The sequence below is a fragment of the Salvelinus sp. IW2-2015 genome, linkage group LG19, assembly GCF_002910315.2.
Source record: "Salvelinus sp. IW2-2015 linkage group LG19, ASM291031v2, whole genome shotgun sequence".
NCBI classification, from domain to species: Eukaryota; Metazoa; Chordata; class Actinopteri; order Salmoniformes; family Salmonidae; genus Salvelinus; species Salvelinus sp. IW2-2015.
Window position 1 is genome coordinate 33,273,104 of NC_036859.1, and position 25,706 is coordinate 33,298,809.

At 43.2% G+C, this 25,706-nt stretch overlaps 3 protein-coding genes across 3 annotated transcripts in view; 2 read left to right on the forward strand and 1 right to left on the reverse strand.

Moving 5' to 3' along the window:
* Positions 1 to 25,706, forward strand: part of LOC111979369 (eukaryotic initiation factor 4A-II-like) — a 336,073-nt gene that overhangs the window by 165,736 nt on the left and 144,631 nt on the right. The gene's annotated exons all lie outside the window — the stretch shown is intronic.
* On the forward strand, positions 503 to 11,845 carry LOC111979009 (procollagen galactosyltransferase 2). Its single transcript, XM_024009280.3, has 12 exons — positions 503 to 764; positions 1,773 to 1,883; positions 2,100 to 2,217; positions 2,479 to 2,613; positions 5,026 to 5,230; positions 5,492 to 5,611; positions 6,107 to 6,180; positions 6,378 to 6,484; positions 7,045 to 7,177; positions 10,529 to 10,656; positions 10,834 to 11,040; positions 11,334 to 11,845. Exons 1-12 carry the CDS (start codon positions 526 to 528, stop codon positions 11,617 to 11,619), a joined length of 1,863 nt encoding a protein of 620 aa, XP_023865048.3. The 5' UTR covers positions 503 to 525; the 3' UTR covers positions 11,620 to 11,845.
* Positions 16,193 to 20,488, reverse strand: LOC111979338 (Krueppel-like factor 9). The gene is made up of 2 exons (XM_024009795.2): positions 19,907 to 20,488; positions 16,193 to 16,799 (listed from the first exon to the last, which is right to left on the reverse strand). The coding sequence occupies exons 1-2, from the start codon at positions 20,400 to 20,402 to the stop codon at positions 16,546 to 16,548; spliced, it is 750 nt and encodes a 249-aa protein (XP_023865563.1). The 5' UTR covers positions 20,403 to 20,488; the 3' UTR covers positions 16,193 to 16,545.

Below are 25,706 nucleotides of genomic sequence, written 5' to 3' on the forward strand. Positions count from 1 at the left end.
ACAAGCTGGGAACTAGACAAACTCCAGAGGCCATAACAACGAACATCCTACTTTTTCAACATATGAACAACATCTTGCAATGTTCCTATGAAACATGTCTAGACATTAATATCTTATTTCTGAGAACATGGTAACTACGTTCTAAGTAAATTCTATTTGACATTGAGGAAATGGTCTCTTGGAAAGGTCCTTGCACATCACTGGAAATGTTCCTATGAAAACTTTAGGTAATGACTAATGAACAAGCTTAAGAAACATTCTCTAAAGTTGTGGGAACGTTTGTATTTAGCTGGGATGTCTAAATTGGTAGTCCTACACCGCAAGGAAAACCCCCAGAAAACATAAATAATAAAAACATATTTGGGTGGATAGATAGTCGGCTTACCAGCCATTCACCGGTTGTCTTCACACTGTCTGCATCTCACCTACCAGATCAGTGCCACATTACTCGACTTGCACCATTTCATCCATTCTCAGCTGCAGTACATGTAGTTCAGAGGGAGATCGAGCACCCTTAAGGAAATAATGCCGTTTGAAATTGTGGGTTTCGGATTGCTTTTTTTGATTTTGACCGGGATAATCCCATACAACACCTGTACAGAAGACTTGATAACTGAACCCGTAGAACCTGTCCTGCTCGAGTCTTTGTTGCTGAAGCCTAAAGTATTGCTCAGTATCCTTGCGCGCAATGCGGAGCACAGTCTTCCCTACTTCTTGGGGTGCATCGACAGGCTGGAATATCCTAAGGATCGTATCGCCATCTGGTAAAACATTTAATATTTTTTATTTAAAACATTTTAACATATAATTTAATAACAAAATTTAATATTTTGTTCCACATTGTTTCTTACTTTTAGATATTTTCCCTTTGAAATAAATACAATTATTTTTTAATTATTTATCATATTCATGGTTAGTCAGAGTATGGCTAGCTCATTGAGTGATGTAAACTAAAGCAGTCACGTATTGTCACATTGTTGCCATCAATTCCAGAAGACACACATGCTTTCATTTTGGGAATATTGTATTTTGTGTAAAGACATCAGATTTTAGTTTTGAATTGAAAAATTCCTCAGTTCCACTCAGGACGTTACTGAGGTTGATTTCGATAGATTATTTACAGTATCACCCCCTATTAGGCTAATTATAACTGCATTTTACCATAATAAATGAATAAAATATATATCAATCCTGAATGGAGGGCACTTTCATTGGGCAAAACCTATTAAAAACCAGTGTTGTCGTGGATTAAGTGGCCTGAGTTCAACCTCTCTACCGAAATACTCAGAGAATGAATATGAGAATGAATGTGAGAAGAGTAAATAGTGGTCTGGGAGCAGAGAGAGAGGGTGAGATGTGAAGTGGAGTGTGCACAGCACGGTGAATGCAAGGCAGAGAGAGAGAGAGAGAGAGAGAATAAAAAGAAAGTCTTATGCTGAATGTTTTACTAATTACCTTAAGGGATGATTTTGATATTTCTGAAGCACTAATATTACAAGGCACAATTACCACAAATGCTATTGTACTGGAGGAAGATCATGGGTCCTGAACCTCTGTTCATCATGCTTAAATCTAGGTTTAATCTGGTGTCCTGAACCTCTGTTCATCATGCTTAAATCTAGGTTTAATCTGTGTCCGGGAAACCCGGTCCAAGGCTCATGTGGGAATCAAATTTAAAACCATGGTGTGGAAAGCACTATGCTCCAACCAACTGAGCTATCCGATCCAGCCAGTAGCACTAGTGGGCTGATGCTCTTGCCACTTTGTTCCAGTGCTGCTGCAGACCACAGTGTGGACAACACCACAGCCATGCTGCAGGAGTGGATCAGAGGGGTGCAGAGCCAGTATCATTCTGTGAAGTGGACACCCATGGAAGAACCAARGTGAGCACACTCTGAAATACATCCTTCCATTTTCTCCACATTCACTTTTACATGTCTTCTTCTCAGACGACCCACCTTTCCCTGTGAAGCTGGGGTGTTCAWAACTATCAAGGACCCATATTGTGCACTCTTGTCATTCAATATCTATGTCAACAAAAGTCAAGAATAAAGACCTCTCCACTCATTTCTCTCCTTCCATCTCCCCCTCTCCCCTAGCTCGCATGTGGGTGAGTTGGGGCCGAAGCACTGGCCTAACTCTCGGTTCACCCACGTGATGAAGCTAAAACAGGCTGCTCTCAAATCAGCTAGGGCTCTCTGGGCTGATTACATACTGGTGAGGTCACCCACAACTCAACACAGTGGGACAACAACACTCAGTAGTAGGTGTCATTAGGCGCAGAGGCATCACATTTTGAGATGGCAAACTGTTTTGTTTTAGGCACTGTTCACTGTTACARTAACGACACCTTCATTTTTTAAAAGTTGTAACTGGTCAAAAGTACCAAAAATAGCCAATTGTGAATTCCCCTCACTTTACTTGAGCCAGCCCGCAGAAACCCAGAATTTCCACTGAGATGATTCCTTCTTCAATCAGTTTGTGGACACTGACAACTTGCTGACCAACCGGCGGGTGCTGACTGAGATGATAGCAGAGAATTTAACGGTGGTAGCGCCCATGTTGGAGTCCCGCGTCCTCTACTCCAACTTCTGGTGTGGCGTGACCCCACAGGTACACCCTTCATTAATCTCTGTCACAATCTCTCCAACTTCTCCAACTTTTTCTGGCCCACAACTGGACCCATTCTCAGAAGACAACTTTACTGTTTAGCTGCCATCCAAATGTTTATTCAATCTGAAGCATAACACTTGTCATCTGTCTGTCGTGTCTGTCTGTTCTGTGCTGTCTGTCTGTCTGTACCATGCAGCTTGTCTGTCTGTCTGTCTGTCTGCTGTCTGTCTGTCTGTCTGTCTGTCTGTCTGTCTGTCTGTTCTGTGCCTACCATGCCCAAGCTTGTCTGTCTGTCTGCTGTCTATCTGTTGTCTGTGCCAAGCTTGTCTGTCTTCTGCTTGTCTCACCAAGCTTGTCTGTCTGTATGTCTGTCTGGTCTGTCTGTCTGCTCTGCCAAGTTGTCTGTCTGTCTGCTTGTCTACCAAGCTTGTCTGTCTGTCTGCTTGTCTATCTGTCTGTCTGTCTGTCGTCTGCCTACCATGCCAAGCTTGGTCTGTCTGTCTGCTTGTCTATCTGTCTGTCTGTCTGCCTATCATGCCAAGCTTGTCTGTCTGTCTGCTTGTCTGTCTGTCTGTCTGTCTGTCTGTCTGTCTGTCTGTCTGTCTGTCTGTCTGTCTGTCTGCTCTGTCTGTCTGTCTGTCTGTCTGTCTGTCTGGCTGGCTGGCTGTCTGTCTGTCTGTCTGTCTGCTGCTCTGTCTGTCTGTCTGTCTGCAAGCTTGTATGTCTGTCGCCTGTCTACCAATTGTCTGTCTGTATGTCGCCAAGCTGCTGTCTGTCTGTCTGTCTGTCTGGCTGTCTGTCTGTCTGTCTGTCTGTCTGTCTGTCTGTCTGTCTGTCTGTCTGTCTGTCTGTCTGTCGTCTGGCTGGCTGGCTGGCTGGCTGTCTGTCTGTCTGCTGTTCTGCGTCTGCCAAGCTTGTTATGTCTGTCTGCCTGTCTACCAAGCTTGTCTGTCTGTATGTCGGCCAAGCCTGTCTGTCTGTCGTGTCTGTCTGTCTGTCTGTCTGTCTGTCTGTCTGTTGTCTGCCTCACTGTCTGTCTGGCTGTCCTGTTAGTGTCATGGTGAAAAGGGTTTTGGTAGGGGCAGGGAAACAGATGGAGCCATTCCTCTTTGATGATTTGCCTTCTGCCATCTTCGCATCACCACTCCCCTAGCCACTTTCCCTTAGTGCCTCTTCTGTCCTTTCCGATTTTTTTTCTTTTTCTGGTTTGTCAGTTTTCTATGGCATTGATAGTCAATTCAATTAGCGAGTATGTCATTTTTTAGATATACACTCAGAGGCCAGTTTATTAGGTACACCACCTCCTTTCACGAAAATGGATCGCTCCTTTCACGTGGCCTTGGCTTGCTATATAAAGCAGGCAGAAAGGCATCGAGGCTTAGAGACTATTAGAGACTGTTTGGTTGAACGTTAGAATGGGCAAAACGAGTGACCTAAGCGACTTTGAGCGTGGTAGGATCGTCGGTACCAGGCGGTTCCAGTATCTCAGAAACGGCCTCCTGGGGTTAACACGCACAACGGTGTCTAGGGTTCACAGAGAATGGTGAAACAAACAAAAAACATCCAGTCAGCGGCAGTCCTGTGGGTGAAAACAGCTTGTTGATGAGCGGTGGAAGAACGGCAAGAATCGTGCAAGCTAACAGGCGGGCCACAAACAGGCAAATAACGGCTCAGTACAACAGTGGTGTGCAGAACGATATCTCAGAACGCACAACTCGTCGGTTCTTGTTAAGGATGGGCTATTGCAGCAGACGACCACACCGTGTTCCACTCCTATCAGCTAAAAACAAGAAGAAGGTGCTCAAGTGGACGTGTGATCACCAACACTGGGCAATTGACGAGTGGAAAAACATTGCCTGGTCCGACGAATCCGGGTTCCTGTTGCATCATGCTGATGGCAGAGTCAGGATTTAGCGTAAGCAGCATGAGTCCATGGCCCATCCTGCCTGGTGTCAACGTTACAGGCTGGTGGTGTAATGGTGTGTGGAATGTTTTCCTGGCACACGTTAGGTCCCTTGATACCAATTGAGAAATGTTTCCATACCCCAAAKAATTCAGAATGTTCTGGAGGGGGTCCAACCCGGTACTAGATGGGTATATCTAATAAACTGGCCACTGAGTGTAGATATCAAGAATCTTTGTAACCCATGAGGATTTATACATTTAATGCTCATTAAATGTGTTTTCTTTTGTTAATTCATTGTATTATACCATCTTGCTTTTGTGTTCACTCACCATTGTATTTGAAGACTTAAATTATTCACATTTCCAGAGAGCATACTATTGAAGTTTTTTTATTCATCAAATACATTTATGTCAAGGGGCCACAGAAAATGTAACGATGGGCCGAATTGGCCCTGGGGACTCTATTTAAGTTTCTCTGATCCACTGTGTCTCTCCCTGCCCTCTTAGGGTTACTACAAACGCACCCCTGAGTACATCCCCATCAGGAACTGGAAACGCCAGGGCTGCTTCGCTGTTCCCATGGTGCACTCTACCTTCCTGGTGGACCTGAGGCGGAGCGCTACCCGGGCGCTGGCCTTCCACCCTCCACACCACGATTACACCTTCCCCCTGGATGACATCATGGTCTTCGCCTTCTCTGCGCGGCGGGCAGGTCAGTCATAGAGTCATAATGAATTGTGTTAAAATGCTCAGTTTCCTTACTGTGTATTGAATGTGTGTCATATCTTAGTTCAAATAGTCATTGTTTTCTTTCAAATACTTTAGTTGCGCTTGATTGAGSTTGTCTGGCGCAGTGGAACCAGGGGAATAGCCAGGCTATGTGGCACTCCAGGCAGGCTCAAACAAACACTGAATTATTATCTATATGTATTATGTTTTATGTGTCTAATGTTAAACCTGTGACTCCATACAGATGTGCAGATGTACATATGTAATAGAGAGCATTATGGGTATCTGCCACTGCCTCTGAAGCAAGAGCAAAGTCTAGAGGAGGAGGTGGAGAGCTTTAGCCACACCATGACCGAGGCTCTGAGTGAGTACTCTGATGCACACACAGGGGCGGCAGGGTAGCTTAGTGGTTAGAGCGTTGGGCTAGTAACTGAAAGATTGCAAGTTCAAATCCCCAAGCTGACAAGGTACAAATCTGTCAATCAGCCCCTGAACAAGGCTGTCATTGAAAACTGACTTGCCTAGTTAAATAAAAAAATAAACACACTACCCTCGCTATATTTTAACATATCTCTCCACTCTTGACTTTCTTTCTTTCCTGCTATTCCCTCTCCTACAGACCAGTCTCTGTGATGCCGTTTGACTTTCACTTTCACAGCCGTGTCAGAATTCTCACTCTTCTGTTATCTCTTTTGCTTCTCCGTCTCTCCCCGTCTCTTCAGAGAATCCCTAAACTGTTCATTAATGAGAGACTGACGAATTCCCTTACAAATCATAGATGGCAAATGTCTTAACACAGTGTGATCTGCTTTTATCTTTTATCTAGTAATAAGAGTCTAATACAGGTATTTTTCTTCAGTCGATTACCTCATGAAGCCGTCCAAATACATGCACCATACAGCTAAACCTCTGGAAAAGATGGGATTTGATGAGGTACTGAGAATGTACTTACAGTATATCTACACTATTATATATCTACACTACTGTATATCTACAGTATATCTTTAGTCATCCACTGTCATTGTTTGAAAGAAATCCCAGAAACGTCTATTTCATACAAATCATGAGAAAGGTGATAATGGATGGAACASTCGGATTTTAGTGATCTGTTCTCCCCGCCTTCATTCTAGATCTTTCTGATTAATCTGAAGCGTCGCATTGACCGGCGGGATCGAATGCTGAGCACCCTTGCCGTTCTGGGCATTGATATCACACTGACAGAGGCGGTGGATGGCAAGTACGACACAACAATCCAAAAGCACTTTACATAACCGTCTGCACCTGTTATTTCGGAAGGAAATAAAATACATTGCCTGCTATCCATACTGAATCCTCACTCCTCTCCACTATGGTTCCACTCTGGCTCCTGAGTGGCGCAGCGATCTAAGGCACTGCATCTCAGTGCTAGAGGCATCACTACAGACACTGGTTCGATTCCAGGCTGTATCACAACCGGCCGTGATTGGGAGTACCATAGGGCGGCGCACAATTGGCCGGGGTAGGCCATCATCGTAAATAAGAATTTGTTTTTAACTGACTTGCCAAGTTAAATAAAGGTTAAATAAAGTATGTAATAAAGTGAGCATGGATTCCTCAAACATGAAACGTTGATGTATTATCAGTATGTTAATTTTCCTTTGATCTTTTGTTCTACCGTTCTGAATTGAATCAGAAAAAGAACAGGTGCCAACACTGCACAGGTGCAAACTTGTAGTAAATCTAGACCTACGCACCTGAGCTGGATTTGAACATTTAATTATGTTTTATTAATCTTTTCTTTTCTTCTCTTTTCTTCAGAGCCCTGAACTCCTCCCAGCTGCAAGCGATGGGCATAGACATGTTGCCTGGGTACAAAGACCCGTATTCGGGGCGTGTGCTGACGCGAGGGGAGATCGGCTGCTTCCTCAGTCACTACAACATCTGGAAACAGGTACACATCTAGTCTAATACCTGAATTACAGGTACAACATCTAGTTCTACAATGAAACAGGTACATCATCAGTCTATACATGAAACAGGTACACATCTAGTCTTACATGAAACAGGTACACAATCTAGTCTATACATGAACAGGTACACATCTAGTCTATACATGAAACAGGTACACATCTAGTCTATACATGAAAACAGGTACACATCTAGTCTATACATGAAACAGGTACAACATCTAGTCTATACATGAAACAGGTACACATCTAGTCTATACATGAACAGGTACACATCTAGTCTTACAATGAAACAGGTACATCATCTAGTCTATACATGAAACAGGTACAACATCTAGTCTATACATGAAACAGGGTAACATCTATCTAGTCACTACTGAACAGGTACATGCATCTAGTTCTATACATGAACAACAGCTAACATCTAGTCGTACATGGAACAGGTACATTTCATCTGTCTAGTACATGAAACATGGTTACACATCTAGTCTGTAGCATTTGGATGGGTTGTCTTTTTTTTTTTTGTTTGACTGTTTTTTTTTTGTTTGTTTTTTTTTTTTTTGAGTTTTATTTTTTTGATGGTGTTTTATTTGTTTGTTTATTATTTATTTTTTGTTTGTTTTTGTGTGTTGTTTGGTGGTGGTGGTGTGGTGGTGGTGTGGGTGGGTGGTGGGGGTGGTGGTGGGTGGGTGGGGGTGGGTGTGTGGGTGGGGGGGTGGTGGGTGGTGGGTGGACAGGCTACTAAGGGTCGATGTAGGTAGTAGGAGGGTGGGATCACAGTCGGTAACAGCAGTGCTATGGTCTTCGGTAAATTGGGAATCAGGTACAGCCATCTAGTTCGTTTAGAGCAGGGGGTTGGAGAGGACTGGTAAATAGGGGTGGTGCGAGTCTGAGTCGTATTAGCAGATGGGGGTGGATAGTGTAGGGTATGGCTGGAGGGGTCATCGTATTGTCCTATACATAGAGAGAGGTAGCAGGTGGACGTAGGCATACTAGTCTGTACATGGGAGACGGGGTTGGAGATTGGGCGAGTCTGAGTCTGATGAGTACGAGGTGAGAGGTGAGCGAGGGGTAGCTACAAGTTAGTCTTGCGAGCATGGAGGAGGTATGGTTGCATTCTGTAGTCGTACATTGGGAAATTGGAGTACATGGGGGTGGGGGTTGGGTCATCTAGAGTTCTAGTGGAGCATGAGGGACAGGTTCAGGTTGCCGGGTATGTGCGTAGGGGGTGAGCTGGAGAATGTGTTGGAGCAGGGTGGCTAGTCTAGTCGTATGAGACGAGTGAAAAGGACAGTTTAGCGACGAGTGCGGTAGTCGTGGTGAGAGACGAGGGGTGGGGACGACAGGTAACAAGCATCTGGAGTCTAGAGCATGGACGCGAGGTTACTTAGTGTGGGGCGGTTGGGGTGGGTAGCATCTAGTCGTGTACATGGGTGGACAGGGTTAGCACGAATCTTCTGTTCTAGTAGGCATGAGACGAGTACATCGGATTGCTAGGTGCCTGGCAGGATTGGAACAGGTAAAGCATCTAGTCTGGAGGTTAGCAGGTGGAAAAGGGGTAGCAGCGATCTAGAGGTCTAGGTACATGAAGACTGGTTAAGAGGGAGGCATGCTGTTGGGTGCCTCAGAGTGTAGCAGATGAACAGGTACACATCTGGGGAGTCTGTGCGGGGGTAGCATTGAAAGGGACTAGTACACATCTAGGGTCTATTGAGTTAGCATGTAGGGGGACTGGGGGTGGGAGAGGGCAGTGTGAGTCGTGTGACATGAGAACAGGTACAGGGGCATCTTTAGGGTGCGTGGATACAGTGGGAGAGGCAGGTACGGGTTCGCATCTTGATGTCTTGTACATGAGGGACTGGTTACAGGGGGGCATCTAGGTGCTATACAGTGAACGACTAGGGTACAGCATGCCGAGGGGTCGCTCTAGGAGCATGGAAACAGTGTAGAGGGTGGAGGAGTGCCATTCTAGTAGAGGCGAGAGGGAGAGCGGAGTACGGAGGGCATCGTATGGGTCGTGAGGAGGTCGGCGAGTGGTGAGAGAGTGTATGCATGGGGCGATCGTAGGGGTGTCTGGTAGAGTGAAGATCTGTGTGGTACAGTGCATCTAGTCTATACATGAAACAGGTACACATCTAGGTGTGAGGTGGAGCATTTGAAAGCTGCGTGAGGATGGGGCGGCGCATCGTAGTTGTCTATATCAGTGAAACTAGGTAGGAATGGGGGGGTGCATGTATGTCTGTACATGGAACAGGTCTACAGTCCTACGTATACTGAAGTCTATACATGAAAACAGGTACACAGCTATCTATGTAGGGTACACATCTAGTCTGAGGAACAGGTTACACTATCTAGTCTGTACAGTGAAGACATGGTACAGGGCATCTAGTCTATTACATGAAACAGGTACACTAGTCTAGTCTGTACATGGACATGGTACAGGTCATCTATGTCTTATACATGAAACAGGTACACATTCTAGTCTAGTACATGGAAACAGGTACACATTCTAGTCTATACATGAACAGGTACACATCTGTCTATGCATTGACAACAATTTGGTACGCACTAGTTCTATGAGATGAAACAGTAAGCATCTATGTTGCTACAGTGAACAGGTAACATACATCTAGGTCTATACATGAACAGGTACACATCTAGTCTATACATGAAACAGGTACACATCTAGTCTATACATGAAACAGGTACACATCAGTCTAGTACATGAACAGGTACACATCTAGTCTATACATTGAACAGGTACACATCTAGTCTGTACATGAACAGTACACATCTAGTCTATACATGAACAGGTAACACATCTAGTCTATACATGAAACAGGTACACATCTAGGTCTATACATATGAACATATTTACACATCTAGTCTATACATGAAAAAATCGATTCTATACACTTGCAAACTTTTTTTTGGCCCGAAAATCCGGTGTTTTTATGTCAAACGGTTTTGTTGGCATTTAAGTCTTCTGTGGATGTCATACAAAGTGTAATATTGGTATACAAAATCAAAACTGAATAAATTTCAACTCTATATCTGACATGGTACAGGTGTCTTCTTTTTTAAGCCCATAACCATGTGTGCCTGTCGTATACTTTAGTTTCAAAGTAGATTTGTTTAAGACCACCAAGAATCACTCTGTGTGACCCTGATTTATCCCACKGCAGTAAAAGGATAATGATCTGTAACAAGTGCTCAAACTACTTTAGATGTAAAGATATAAGATAGAAAGCAATGTCACTTGTTTTAATGTATCACGTATTTGGAGATTCAACCCCTGGCTCAGTGGCTGTCCTGTGGTGCATGTCTCCCCCTAGGTGGTGGAACAGGGACTGCAGCGTGTGCTGGTGCTGGAGGATGAYGTGAGGTTTGAGCCGCGTTTCCGCAGCAGACTGGTGACCATCATGGAGAACGTGGACCGAGTGGGACTGGACTGGGATCTGATGTGAGGGCTGAATGGCTGCATACACACTCGAACATAGACAGGCAGACARACAGACAAGATGCCAACGTGTGTCTGATCTTAGGATGCAGCATAATAGTGTAAAATGGCTTATTTTTCTAGGAAYGCTTTATAAAATGAACAGAAAGAKGTTGACTTTCCTCTCCCTCTCTCTCTCAGCTACGTGGGGCGTAAGCGGCTGCAGGTGAAGCAGCCGGAGCGCTGGGTGGAGGGGGTCAGTAACCTGGTACACCCTGACTATTCCTACTGGACCCTGGGTTACGCCCTCTCCTTGCAGGGGGCCAAGAGGCTCCTGGGAGCCCGGGCCCTGGGCAAGATGCTACCTGTGGATGAGTACCTGCCTGTCATGTTCAACAAGCAYCCAAGGTGAGTTCCAGTGGTCGGACAGGCTTTTAACTGCAGTGTCCACATTCTCACTCTATCTCTCTCCCGCAAGCATCTTATTCACCAAGCACATGCTTGTTGAGTGACATTTGTCCCCGCAAACCCAGTGTTTGCTGATCTTAAGAGACCAGGTAGAGATTAAAACGGTGCAAACAATATGGYGGTGGTTCCAGCCAGATCTTCCAATGGGCCTTTTGGAGCTAGGAGAAGGGGTTGTTTTCATACAGGGCATGTGTTGTTGTTTTTTAATTCTCCTCAACTCTCCTTGCCCTCAGGGAGGAGTACATGGCCCAGTTTGAGCAGAGGGACCTGCTGGCGTTCTCTGTGGAGCCACTGCTCCTCTTCCCCACCCACTATACTGGCGAGCCGGGCTACTTCAGCGACACAGAGACCTCCACCATCTGGGACGATGAGGCCACAACCACCGACTGGGACCGGCAGAACACCCAGCGAAGCAGCAAGCAGGACGGCCAGGGACGGCCTATGCCCCCAGGCATCGYCAAGGAAGGAGGAGGCGTGCCCCCACCCTCCTCTGCCAGCAATCAAAGAGATGAACTCTGATGAGTTGAGGTCACATAAACACACACGTTACTCTTATGATTAATAAATMAAATCTTACATTGCCATATTGGCTGGCAACATTCTTATCTCTTGCTTGCTACGGCTAACTTACAGTCACATCAAACATTGCAGCCAGAATAACAGTAGCTGCATTTGCATTTGTTTAAGCTGTTTTCTAGTGAACTTTATTTGGATACATGCATAACAATGAGCTAATGTGGCACGATTTCGCCTGGCATATCATTTATTTATTCAACCTTTATTTAACTAGGCAAGTTAGTTAAGAACAAATTCTTATTTACAATGATGGCATTGACATTGTGCGTTCACAATGCATTCACAATGACATTTTGCTCTCTCTTCAGGACACTGTTGATCAGAGGAGCTAGCCAACAACACAGCTAACACAATCACTTCAAACTGAAGCTGGAAATACTGCAAACTAGCTGCATCTCGTTTCGTTTGACCTTTTTTCAATTGACATTACTTTATATATATCCATCAAAATTATGTCAGCTGATTCATGATTTCGACTGGTTTAGAAACGCTACATGCCTATCTGTCTTGCCCCGACCCCGACACGTTCATTACTATGGAACAGCTGGAGATCTAATTKTAATATTGAAACAATGTTGCAAATGTCGGGAAGACAGACAGCAAGGTTTATACAAACCTCCGCTGTTGAAAACTAAATGTTAGTCTAAAAGAAATGTGAGATAATGTCTAGATGCTTTTTATAGTGGRGATCAGGTTATAAATTGCCTGGCTGGRCTGATGAGACAGTGGATTGTGCAGTCAGWTGGAACAAAGTAAATAGGCATTTTAATGTCATAGATTTAGCCGGTGGTAATTTGTGGAATAGACACCGGCTGGAATGCGGTTTTAMCCAATCAGCATTCTGGATTAGACCCATCTGTTATATAATCAAGATTATAAACTGGGTGGTTCGAGCCCTGAATGCTAATTGGCTGACAGCCGTGGTATATCAGACCGTATACCATGGGTATGACAAAACATGTATTTTTACTGCTCTAATTACGTTGGTAACCAGTTTACAATAGCAATAAGGCACCTTGGGGGTTTGTGATATATGGCCATTATACCATGGCTAAGGGCTGTGTCCAGGCACTCCGTGATACGTCGTGCATTAGAACAGCCCTTAGCCGTAGTATATTGGCCATATACCACACCTCCTCATATCTTATTGCTTAATTAAAGAAGTATGCCTTTTAGCTGTCTGCAAACATTCCAGCTGATTATATTAGTTTATGGGATACACACATATTCAATATTTTATAGGGATAGTTCACCCAAATTACAGAATTAMATATTGGATTCCTTACCATGTAAGCAGTCTACGGACAAGGTATGACAGCAATCCATGCTTTGGTTTTGTTCACCTGGCCACTGTTTCTTTTACATCTGTGGCACAAATCAAGTGCAAGTCAATGGTTCTGATAYTAGCATTTTTCTATCTTAATGTCCAAGTCATCCTAAAGTATCTAAAAAGCTCAATGAAGYTACTTMTAGATCATTTGGACATGAGACGCGAAMATGTACTTACACAGGTACCRTCGACTTGCAWTGGATTGGTGCCAGATTGTAAAAWTWTTGCAGTTGTCAAGTAAACAAACCAAATCATGAATCAAGGATTGTGGTCATACCTTGTCCGTAGACTGCTTACAGGGTAAGGAAACCAACATGTCATTTTGTATTTTGGGTGAACTATTCTTTTCAAGGGAYTGATCAAATTGTCCTTACTTTGAAAGCCATCTACTGACAACCTTCTCTTCAACTTAACAATATTCACAAAAAAGTGGATATGTCAAGTATAAATCAACATTTATATACAGATACAAGTTAAAGTCATATGTTAACAAGAAAATAACACACACAAAACATTAAACTTAAGGTTTTTATTTATTATTAAAAAGCACTGGCAGTTTTGTATCAAGCAAACAATGGAACCAAATTATTAGTATATGTTCCATATCACAAAATAATAAGCTATGGGGAAAAAATGAATTGAACCACGCAAATTRTAAACCGTAATAAATTAATCCTTAAAATAATAGCAACAATAMATGATTACAMTTGGGTGTTGCACAGGAAATATGGAAGAAATGTTTAAAAGACACCTGAGAGTATAAATATCAAAGAACAAGTCGCAGCATTTATTCAATTAGTTCCACAGGTCCTCTTATCTACGTAACCAAAGCTCAAATAAGAGGTTTCTTAAAGAGTTATTGATGTAAAAATTTGGCTTAACAAAATTCTAAAAACATTGGTTCTATACAAACAATGCAGCTGTGTATATTTGTTTAATTAGTGTACAGAGGGAAACAATTCAGCATAGTATGCCCTAAGGTGTTCAGCGCGATTAATTAAATTGTTTGAGATATGCTTATGCCCCCCCCCCCCAGCCAGATTTAGTGGTTTGTAAAATGTATATTGAGTTATTGGTAACTTTATCTGAAGGGAACCTACATAAGGACTTTATAACCCATTCATAAYCCATACAGTACACATTTATAAGCAGTTAATGAATATTGCATAAATGTTTGTTTGTGAACTGCAAATAGTGAAAACTGAAATATCAACTTGTTAACATAAGCATTTATGCAATGTTCATGTACTACTTATGAATGTGTTATGAATGGGTTATTAAGTCCTTATGTAGGTACCACTGAAATGAAGTGTTACAAAATGTAACGCAGTAGGTCCAAACTAAACTGATTTAAGTAGCATTGTGCAACATGAAGGGTAGTGATACATACTGAACACGTGTGAGATGCCAAAACTGATGATCAGCACTATTGAACACCACAGGTACGTAATATACTATGAAAAAGTGCTAAGCACAGTCAWAACTCTGTACACGGAGCATACAAGAGAATATAGACAAGGCAACTAAAGAGATGTTTCCCTGGCAGAGTGTAGTTTTCACTTGAAGAACACAGGAAGTTCAAACCTAAGGCGTTTAGAAGCGTTTCATGAGAAAAGGAGAGTTTCTTAATGGACTCCCTTTTTGTCCCAACTACTTTCCAAGGGAAGACAAGTATTACACAAGCATTGCGAGGTCAATTGTTACCCTTTGTGAAATAATCATAAATTTGGCGCGAGGCAGACTTGCTGTCAGAAAATTAAACAAATACATTTGGAAAATGATGACATCCATGAARACATTTTCAATTCATTTGAAAACATAGCAAACACTTTTACTAAGTCATATTGTGGCTTTGTTTGAAGTAGTTCATTTTTGTTCGATAACTGCCAGCAGTTACCAAGAGCTGTAAGATAAGAACTTGTGAAAATGTGTACAAATGGCAAAAGCGTTTCAACTTAAAAGTTGAATACAGGTACATCCCATTACAATGGAACTAACAGTGATCAAATGATGCAGCAAGAATGATCAATTAAAGTCAGTTTGTTAGTAMAGACAGAGAAGGAATATATTGGAGGGACTGTATGACGAGAGAGGTGCCTTAGTCATGCAATTCAATCTTTCTGTRGAAGAAAGGAGTTATAACAAGGCTGAGAGCATAGTGTCTGAGAAAAGCCACATACATCATTATGCTCAGCAAAGAAACAGTTCAAAAACAAACACATAAGAACCCCAATCTATCCTTTATCGCACTTTCCTAAAGCACTTGGACTAATGTGGCTTACTAACCCAACCATTGGTTATAATAAGTATAATGAGATCACATGTATCTTTATCAAATTCCACAGTGTTCAATTGTAGAAGCATATTAACAGAGGGAATACCTATCACACAAATTAACCAAGTAGCTAGCATTAAAAGCAACCTCTGGTTAAAAGTGGCATATTGCATATGTGTATTTGTATTGTGCCGACGAGTTGGCGTAAACCTGTAGAAATGATTCAAACTGTAAACATGGTGCAAAAATAAGTATGAAATAGTTTAAGGCTTTCTGAATTTCCTGAAGTGTTGTTCACTGAGATAAAGTAATTATGTCCATTTAGATGGACAGACAGTGGAAACAGTAGAAAGTGTCTTCTCTTTCTATAACAAAATGTCATTAGAGACACACGCTTACTCACAGGCAGCGCTATCCTATCCAAGTGTATAGTCTGTCACCCCTAATATAAGGACTACAATTCATCACAAGTATTACTTCCTCTAATATTTGTTCACGATATTCTCTACAATAGAAGGTTAAAGGTATATATACATTTGCATCCGTAACAGATATAATACTACGTGTATCATTCGTCAAGGTTTCATGGATAGTAAAAAGAAAAGTTGATCTAGCATTAATAAGGATGGTATGTAACCAGCTAGTCTTCAGCGGTTTAAACCATTCATCATCCTTACTGAAAGTTAAGTTGACCTGCATTTAAAATTATAATACAGTAAATACGATATTACAAAAAAATGTTTTATAACTAAGCCAACTAAATYCCAATGACAAAAATGCATGGAATGTGCAACCTCTAGAAACTGAGGACATGTCATCAGCAAAGCTGCTACACTTTTAGTTGACCTCAGCCTCTCTACGCCTCTAGTTAAATATCACAAAATGGCGCTAGCAAGAAAGGAAACAGCCACAGTAAAAAAGCATGGAGCACCATCTCTCTAAAATAAGCCGAGAAAGGAAGGAAAATATTTGGCTGATGCGTGTGCTGAGACTGCGGATTGAAGACATTGAGAATTCCCTGCATGTGTGAGTGTTTTTCAGTTAAAGGTTTTGAGTTTTAGTTGAGCGTTGAGACTGGTGTCGTCTTCATCCGTCGGGGTGGGTGGTGAACGTGCCCCCACCTAGATACTGTTGTGTGGGGAGTTGTGACAGACAGGCCTGGCTAGTGGATCTGATTGGTTAGGACCTTTGGTTAGGACCACTCCCTGTGACCCTTGCTGACCCCAGCCCTAGACGTGGGAGTGAAGCCACTGACCCCTGCACTCTACTGGCCCATGGCGGGGCTGGACGCCCCCTGRCCCCCAGGGGACGAGGCCTTGCGGCCCAGCATGGACGGCTGGAAGTCGGGGTGGCGGCGGGCGTGCTTGATCAAGTGGTCGCTGCGCATGAAGCGCTTGTCGCACAGTGGGCACAGGAAGCGCTTCTCGCCTGTGTGTGTGCGCGTGTGGCGAGCCAGCTCGTCCGAACGGGCAAATTTTTTCTGGCAGTCGGGCCAGGTACAGGGAAAAGGTCGTTCACCTGATRAAGGGAGACAGAGAGACATTCAAATGAACATACTGAGTGTGGCACAAATGTCAGACTGGCAAATATTGCCCTGCTCGTTCCAGTCACTAACACTAGATATGCAGCGGTCGGTAGTAAGCTAGACTCTTGGCAGACCCTTGTATACCCATAAAGTTAGTAGAAAGTGTATAATATTATCAGCATCCATTTTCTTTATAACGCAAAAAGGTAATCCACCCCTCTGCTCTATTTAATGCACCAAATCAATCTACATTTTAAAGAAAAACCTACTCTGGTCATGGTTCATATTGAAGAGAGACATTTTGAAAAGTGAATGCAAAACGTAGACAGCAATAGATATTGACACTCATAGGGCAGACTAACACCAACATACAGTGTSGGTGGCCATCTTAGAAAGACACCACTCAACACATCCCATAGAGATAGATAGAGGACTCTAGTGCCCAAAAGCCTGTTTTAGCATGGGCAGCGCATATTTGAGGACTTTCGCCATTTTGAAGTATCAAATCAAATTTTATTTGTCACATGCGCCGAATACAACAGTTGTAGACCTTAACGTGAAATGCTTACTTACAATCCCTTAACCAACAATGCAGTTAAGAAAATAAGAGTTAAAGAAATATTTACTAAAACTAAAGTCAAAAATTTACAATAAAATAACAATAACAAGGCTATATACAGGGTGTACCGGTACCGAGTCAATGTGCGCGGGTACAGGTTAGTTGAGGTAATATGTACATGTAGGTAGGGGTAAAGTGACTATGTATAGATAATAAACAGAGAGTAGCAGCAGTGTAATGCAAATAGTCCGGGTAGCCATTTGATTAATTGTTCAGTAGTCTTATGGCTTGAGGGTAGAAGCTGTTAATGAGCATTTTGGAAACTAAAGTTAAAAAAYAACACAATAAAATAACGGGGCTATATACAGGGGGTACCGGTACCGAGTCAATGAACGGGGGTACAAGTAGTCAACTGGGTGGGACTTCCTATGGCTGAAGGAAGAATCACATAACATATAATCAATCCCATCCAGGTTACCAGGAGATCGGCCAGTGAATTATGCACGTGAGGAAACATTCCATACCTGTAGGTGGCAGTAAATCAACAACCTTGGCCTTGTATCTGTTCAAACAACACACTCTAGGTGGCAGTGTGCACCCTTTCAGTTTGTTTGCCAACTCAGAAGTAGTAGATGAAGAAAATGGACTACTTCAAAATGGAGATGGCCTCAATAGTATATGCCATTTAGCAGGCACTTTTATCCAAAGCGACTTACAGTCATGCGTGCATACATTTAACTTATGGTTGGTCCCAGGAATCGAACCCACTACCCTGGCTTTACAAGCGCTGTGCATTACTGAGCTACAAAGGATCAATAGAGCTCCCAAGACGGTTTTCATGGGAATATTCTAAAATCGGCATAAAACATTTTCCCACCAGAGATGCGTTACCAACAAACGTATTTATTGCGAATAAAAGTCTGTGGGTGATGAGGCAGTGCACATAAAAATAACTTGTGGTTAAATTCCTATGCACCAAATAAAAAATACARGGTAAATKGGTTTCAATCGCATTTTCAGTTCTGCTGATGGATTTGTCACAAAAACTGTTGCGTTATATAGCAAATGTGCCCACTCTGGTCTTGGCACGYGTGCTCTAGCCAACAGCTCACATATACAGTGAGGATAGGCTACTTAGATGATGATATGGATAAGAGCAAGATGTCACGGCAGCCTAGCATCGAYCAYCATGTCACTAGAATAAGACCCTCGATATTTATTGGAAAGGAGCATCAAACTCATCACCTTGCACTTTCACCACCCTGTGAAGTTCATCATTCAATCTGTAGCCGAATAAACGGCATGCTTTCCCGTGTCGTAGTGGGACAACCACACAACATAGCGTCGCATGACTACAAGTTTACGTCGATGTGATGGTCATTATATCATTTTTGGTGAATAAAGGAGTTTCCACCGTTGAGTACAACCTTTATGTTGACTAGACTTTAATGCATGAAGGTATCCACAATGTGCAGCCTCCTACGCCTATTTTGTGGCCCTAATACAATAGAGTAACATTGCTAATAGGAGTCAACCCAGGACAGACGAAAGGGGTGCCAGGAGCTATTATCAAGACCGCAAAGCGGATCTGCGTTTTGCAACACTCCACACTCCCACTCACTGGTCATGGCTAGAAGGGATACCGATTTTAGCTAGCAAGTGATTCAGTGGAAATCAAATCAAATTCAGTCTGCTGTAGAACTCAACGCTGTGTAAAAACGCAAACTCTCGTCGTAGTGAACGGGACTATGACGTTTTTTGACGAAACCCTTCTAGCCATGATCCACTCACTCCCGTTTTGTGGGCGTTCCCTAACGATTTGTTCTATTCAGCACGCGTTCCTGTTCTAATCCATCATTGACCCTGAACACCCCCCCCCGCCCCCCAGGACTGTGCGGACACCTGGGCAATGGACACCTGATGCATGTATACAAAGTTACAGCGCTAAACATACCATTTTGACTGGGAAAACTATGACAGCAATGGCTGATTTCAAGAAATATGTTTTCGAAAAAGACGTGACTGTTACACGATGGCCACATTGATGCGAGGTGGGATTAAAAGATTTGGCTGTTTGAGTTGAAAGAGCCACCGAACCTGCGCAAACGCCCCGAATGTTACATTTAATCTCGAACTCACTWCGTATGCAAATCCAACCTAGTTGTAGCATGTTCGTCACTAGTCTTTTTTTCGTCCAGMCCCATTCTTTTGTTCGATTACTTCTTTGTTATGAGCCCTCTATTTGAGTTTTTCCCTTTTGTTCTGGGAGTATTGTAACGTTACTAACTCGCGGGTAAACGACTCGTCTCGCCCACCCAATCGACAGTGTAGCCCTATGTAGAAAAACACTTTTCTTCGGACAGAAATATGATAATTGTAGATCGGAGTGACTCACAAAGGGGGGAGTGCTTAGATAGAATGGACAAACTTGAAGTTCTGAATCAAATTGCATAATAAAATTACATTTGTGGAGACTATAGCTAATTCCCAATAATTTTTTTTACAGTTTAAACTATATAACAGACAGCTATATAATTGTACCTGTATGGGTTCTGATATGGGCTTTCAGATGAGATGATTTTCCATAAACTCGGTCACAGCCGTCGTAAATGCACTGATGTCGCTTTACTGGGGACCGAGGCGCCCCTCCTCCCCACTGCWGTTGAGTAGCATTGTACTGTCCAGGAATTGGAGTAGCAGAGGGGGTCATGGTWGGGGTAGTTGAGTCAGACAACGTGGTGTAGCCGCTCTCCCCACATGAGGAGTTGCTGCTCTCCGAGTAGGCCGACATGGACCGGAATTTGCCGTGGAGGTCCGTGAGGATCCCGGCCACCGTCATCATGTTGGCCCCTTCGAGTCTCAGCGTCTCGCGCACCTCCCTGTCTTCGTTCGACCCTTCGGGCTCCCCAGGATGAACGGCCTGGGGAGGGGGCTGGGCGGCGGGGACAACCGGGGTGGGTCGGTGTAGGACGGGACCGCTAGAGATCGACATCAGACATTCGGCGGCTAAGTAATCCGAATACGCAACCATCGACATTCTTGTTTTATGTCGTTGACTTTAGCAAGTCCTTTGTAAAATKTTGTTTTGTTTTCGGTGTCGTTTTCGAAGGGGACTAGCCAGAGATTTCGACTTCGTTATGTCAGACGAACTCGTTGAACCGACCTTTTCCAGCTATCCCTATACCGTCACAAAGTCTTGTCGATATGTGTGCTCGAAATTATATAAAACAAAAGCAAAAAACTATACTGCCAAAACGTGCCCGTGCCTCCAGCCCCACATGCATCCTTTACATCATCCGAGGGCTCATTGTGTCTGCCTCTGAAAAGCCGGTCAAACCTACGCCCACCGATACAGAGCAACACGCACAATCTGACGTTGCGGACTGACGTGAAGAGCGGGCGTGGTGGATGTGTATCTTAGTGGGTGGAAGCGACCGATACAGCAGCGTGGAAAGGTGGTGCTCTGTGCTTGAGTTGAGGGTGTAGCCCTACTGTAAATGGTTTATCACATTTTATGACTTCCTCTTACACCCTATTTMTCCTTTGTCAACAACATATATATGAAGCACTAAAAATACGTGTGCTATTTCAGCAATAATTAAATTTTTTGTTATTTTGATTCCATTACCATAGTACATCATTATTTATATGCTGTATATTAGACTTATGGATTATTTTACTCTTTTGAAAGTCATTCTATGGTCTAGTACCTAAGAGCAGAGGCTAGACAAAGACACTAGATGTCTCTCTTGTACCTCTTCTTCTTTAGCTTCTGCTCACTTCCATATATAGCATCACATAAACAGTCACACCCCATTTTCTCTGGCTGGCTGTTTGTGAAGCCATCTGTCGCACCATAATTACTCACTTGGAGGCTTAACCAAATCTGACCCCAACAATGAACTGGTGGATATCATCGTGCCGTAATAGAGACGCAATAGAGCCTATAGGCAATACGATTAATGAAAATGACCGTTATGTACACTCCCATCATAATATAAAAACATGGACAACCCTTGATTACAGTGTTATGGGTGGGTTATAAGGGTGCATAGAATATTTGGGTCACAGAACATACATCTATTGTATATGCAACAATATGACAACCAGGTTGCCATAACATTGTTGATTCTCACTAAAAAGMAACAAACATAAAACTTTAAAATCCCAAATGTGAGTTGTGGTTTTCTGTCTGTAAGGAACCCTTCTTTAGCCATAGGGCGGTTTAAATACCCTAGAGTGTCTTTGCATTGAGGGTAGGGGGGGGGGGGTAATGTTGTGTCAAGTGACTGGCTCAGTGGATGTTTGTAGCTCCAGGCTGGAAGGTATTTCCTGATTGGATACTGTGAGTAGTGCTGGTCACTGTGGAAACAGGAGCAGGCACAAGCATGGCCATTCACTGCCTGTGTGAGAAAAGGGACTGTTCTTCAGTCCAACTACTGTACTTACATGTGGAGTCTTGGAAGCCAGGGGCTGCTGCAGTGATTTGAGAATGCTAATGACACCAATCATACCTTCAAGGACTGGAGTTGCCCACCCCTGCTATATGGCACCAATCAGGCCTTCGAGGACTGGAGTTGCCCACCCCTGCTATATGGCACCAATCAGGTCTTCAAGGACTGGAGTTGCCCACCCCTGCTATATGGCACCAATCAGGCCTTCGAGGACTGGAGTTGCCCACCCCTGCTATATGGCACCAATCAGGCCTTCGAGGACTGGAGTTGCACACCCCTGCTATATGGCACCAATCAGGCCTTCGAGGACTGGAGTTGCCACCCCTGCTATATGGCACTAATAATGCCTTCGAGGACTGGAGTTGCCCACCCCTGCTATATGGCACCAAACAGGCCTTCGAGGACTGGAGTTGCCCACCCCTGCTATATGGCACCAATCAGGCCTTCGAGGACTGGAGTTGCCCACCCCTGCTATATGGCACCAATCAGGCCTTTGAGGACTGGAGTTGCCCACCCTGCTATATGGCACCAATCAGGCCTTGAGGACTGGAGTTGCCCACCCCTGCTATATGGCACCAATCAGGCCTTCGAGGACTGGAGTTGTCCACCCCTGCTATATGGCCATGTCTCAGCTTGGATTATGACTCTCTCATTTTCATGGCTCTCATTCTACTACACAGTAAGATATCTATGGTTTGTGATTGGATTTGTGATTTGACTTATTCCTAAAGTTTGTTCTCATTTCGGACAGGGATGACTGACTGTTTTTCAGTGAAGAATGGACAGTAACGGTTGATACTTTTTGAAAGAGGAGAAAATGAGTTCCTACATTATGACTACTGGCATTTGCAAATTAGACATTTCAATTGAGTGAATTAAACATTGAATCTGGGGTTTTCACAGAGTTTTTAAGCTTGTTTAAAGGGTKKGTGTGTAGATTTAGTGATTTAAWAWWTWTTTTTCTATAGTACTTCAGATGGATCATCAGCTTTTGTAATCCCGAATGCATAGGTGCGAACGAATTTAATGATAAATCATACAGTACATTCTTAAGTGCTTTTTTATGGTGNCATTTAAAAAAACAAGCATTCTAAATGGTCTGTTATTTGATGGCTACAGCTTCCTCATCACCAGACAACTCGTAGCAGAGAGGAGTGAGTTACACCTGCAGATAACGCACGACGATAGCCACTCCTCTACAAGGCTATATCTCAGGCAGAAATGGACTGACTCTCAACTGTGTGTGTCACCTGATGAGGCAGGTCAGATATACAGAAATATTACATTTACATTTAAGTCATTTAGCAGACGCTCTTATCCAGAGCGACTTACAAATTGGTGCATTCACCTTATGATATCCAGTGGAACAACCACTTTACAACCACTTTACAATATTCACACCATTATGGTGATTTTTTGGGGTGAAAATGTGACTTTGGGAAACCGTCAATGTAAAATCCTTGAATTCACCTTGAAAATAACATTTTTACAGGCCAATAGTTATTTCACTGTTGGAACTCAGTTCCCCCGAGTTCCTCCTTATTTCCAGCACTGAATATAATGAAAAATGGGAAATTAATATGATATGGGACGTTTAGTGATGTTCTTTTCTATGCTCCCTATAGATCAGGAATCCCCAGAAGGAACATTKTGTGCATTTTGAGGTAAATCTGAAATGACAGCATGAATATTGATTGCTTTGTGCGTTTTGTGTTCTTTCTCTTCCTTGCTCGTGTGCGGGTTTCCCCCTTGAWTTTATGTGCTGTGCTTAATACAATGTACCCATTGATTATTTCTGTTTGTGCTATAAAATCATTCATTATTATGGATGATTTGAGTTACAAAAGCACATATCATCCACATGATTTAGACACATGCATGATTTAGTCACAAAATAGTGCAGAAATTATATAAGCACAGTAGTCCCAGATAATTCCAGAACATTGCAATTGTTTTTCCTTAGAATGTGATAATCTGCTCCGACAACCATCATGAGTCTGTATCAAGTGTGCCAAAGCTGGGCTGAACAAAAACCTGACATCCTGCAGYTTCCCAGAACCACGTTTGGATACCTATGTCGTCGTCATATCATATTGTATAGTCGACAATCCTCGTGACTTTTTTCCATCCGGTGTCAATTCTTGAGACAGATCTGTACTGGACCTGCGCTAGTACTGTAGGTGTGAGAGGAGACGCCCTCTACTGGTGAAGATGAGGAACCTCAGTCAGTGTCAACGGGCCGACTTCTGACACTCCCACACAAAACCCCAACACATTCACATACGCTACATATGCACACACACACGCATACCGAMACAACACAAACACACATACATACACATTACACACTCACTTTTACACTCATAATTTGCTGCTGCTACTCTGTTTTTATTTKACTCTTATTATTATCTATTCTTATTTACTCTGCCATCATGTACATATCTACCTCAAATACCTCGTACCTCATTGATCTGGTACTGGTACTCCCTGTATATAGCTCCACATTGATATTGATTTTGGTACTCCCTGTATATAGCCTCCTCATCTGATTCTGGTACTGTTACTTGTCCCTGTAGCTATAGCGCATTTCATTGGATCTGGTGGACTGGTACTGGGTGCCCTGTGATATAGCTCCTCATTGATCTGGGGCTGGTAAACTTCTGTATATAGCTCCTCATTGATCTGGTGCCGGTACTCATTGGTAGAGAGGAAGAAGCCTGTCAGTAGTAGCATCCTCAATTGATCTGGGTGCTGGTATGGGTGGGGTCCTGTATATAGCTCCTCATTGACTCTGGTGCTGGTACTCCCTGGTATATTAGCTTTTCTTTCAAAAAAAATTGGAAAAAATTTTCGATCTGGTGCTGGTATATTCCTGTATATAGCTCTCTCATTGATTCTGGTGCCGTAGGTACTCCTGTTAATATAGCGAGACGCATGTGATCTGGTGGCTGGGTACTATCCTGTATAGGTAGAGCTCCTCATTGATGGGGTTCTGGGTATACCTGGGTCCTGTATATTAGCTCCTCATTGACTGGTGCTGGGTACTTCCTGTATGTAGCTCCTCATTGATCCTGGTACTCATGGTATTTGAGAGAGCGCATGTGATATAGCTCCACATTGATCTGGTATAGGTAACTGGAGACCTTGTATAGTAGTCCTTCATTGATGCTGTACTGGGGTACTCCCCCCTGTATTATAGCTCCATCATTGATCTGGTACGTGTTCCTGTATATAGCTCCACATTGATCTGGTACTTCCCTGTATATAGCTCCTAGAGATTGATTGCTCATTGACTAGTACCTGTATATAGCTCGCTCAGATTGATCTGGTACTGGTACTGCTCCTGTATATAGCTCCACATTGATCTGGTACTGGCCTGTATATAGCCTCCACATTGATCTGGATCTCCTGTATATAGTCCTACATTGATCTGGTACTGGTACTCCTTGTATATAGCTTCCACATTGATCTGGATATGGTACTATCCCTGTATATAGCTCCACATTGATCTGGTACGTGCCCTTGTTAATAGCTCCTCATTGGATCTGGTAGCTGGTATCCTGTATATAGCTCCACATCTTGATCTGGTACTGGTATGCCATCTGTTTATAGCTCACATGATCTGGTAGATAGGGGTACTCCCTGATATATAGCTCCACATATTGTATCTAGGTCGTCACCTGTGATTAGCTCCACATTGTAATCTGGTACGGAGCTGCCGTATTCAGCTGCAGCATAATGGATACGCCCTGTTATCAGCTCCAATTGATCTGGTACTTCGAATAAGCTCTCTGATCGGTCTGTATTATACTAGGCTCTCACATTGATCTGGCCTGTAAACTCGATGATCGACTACCTGTATATCAGCCATCGCACATTTGATCTGG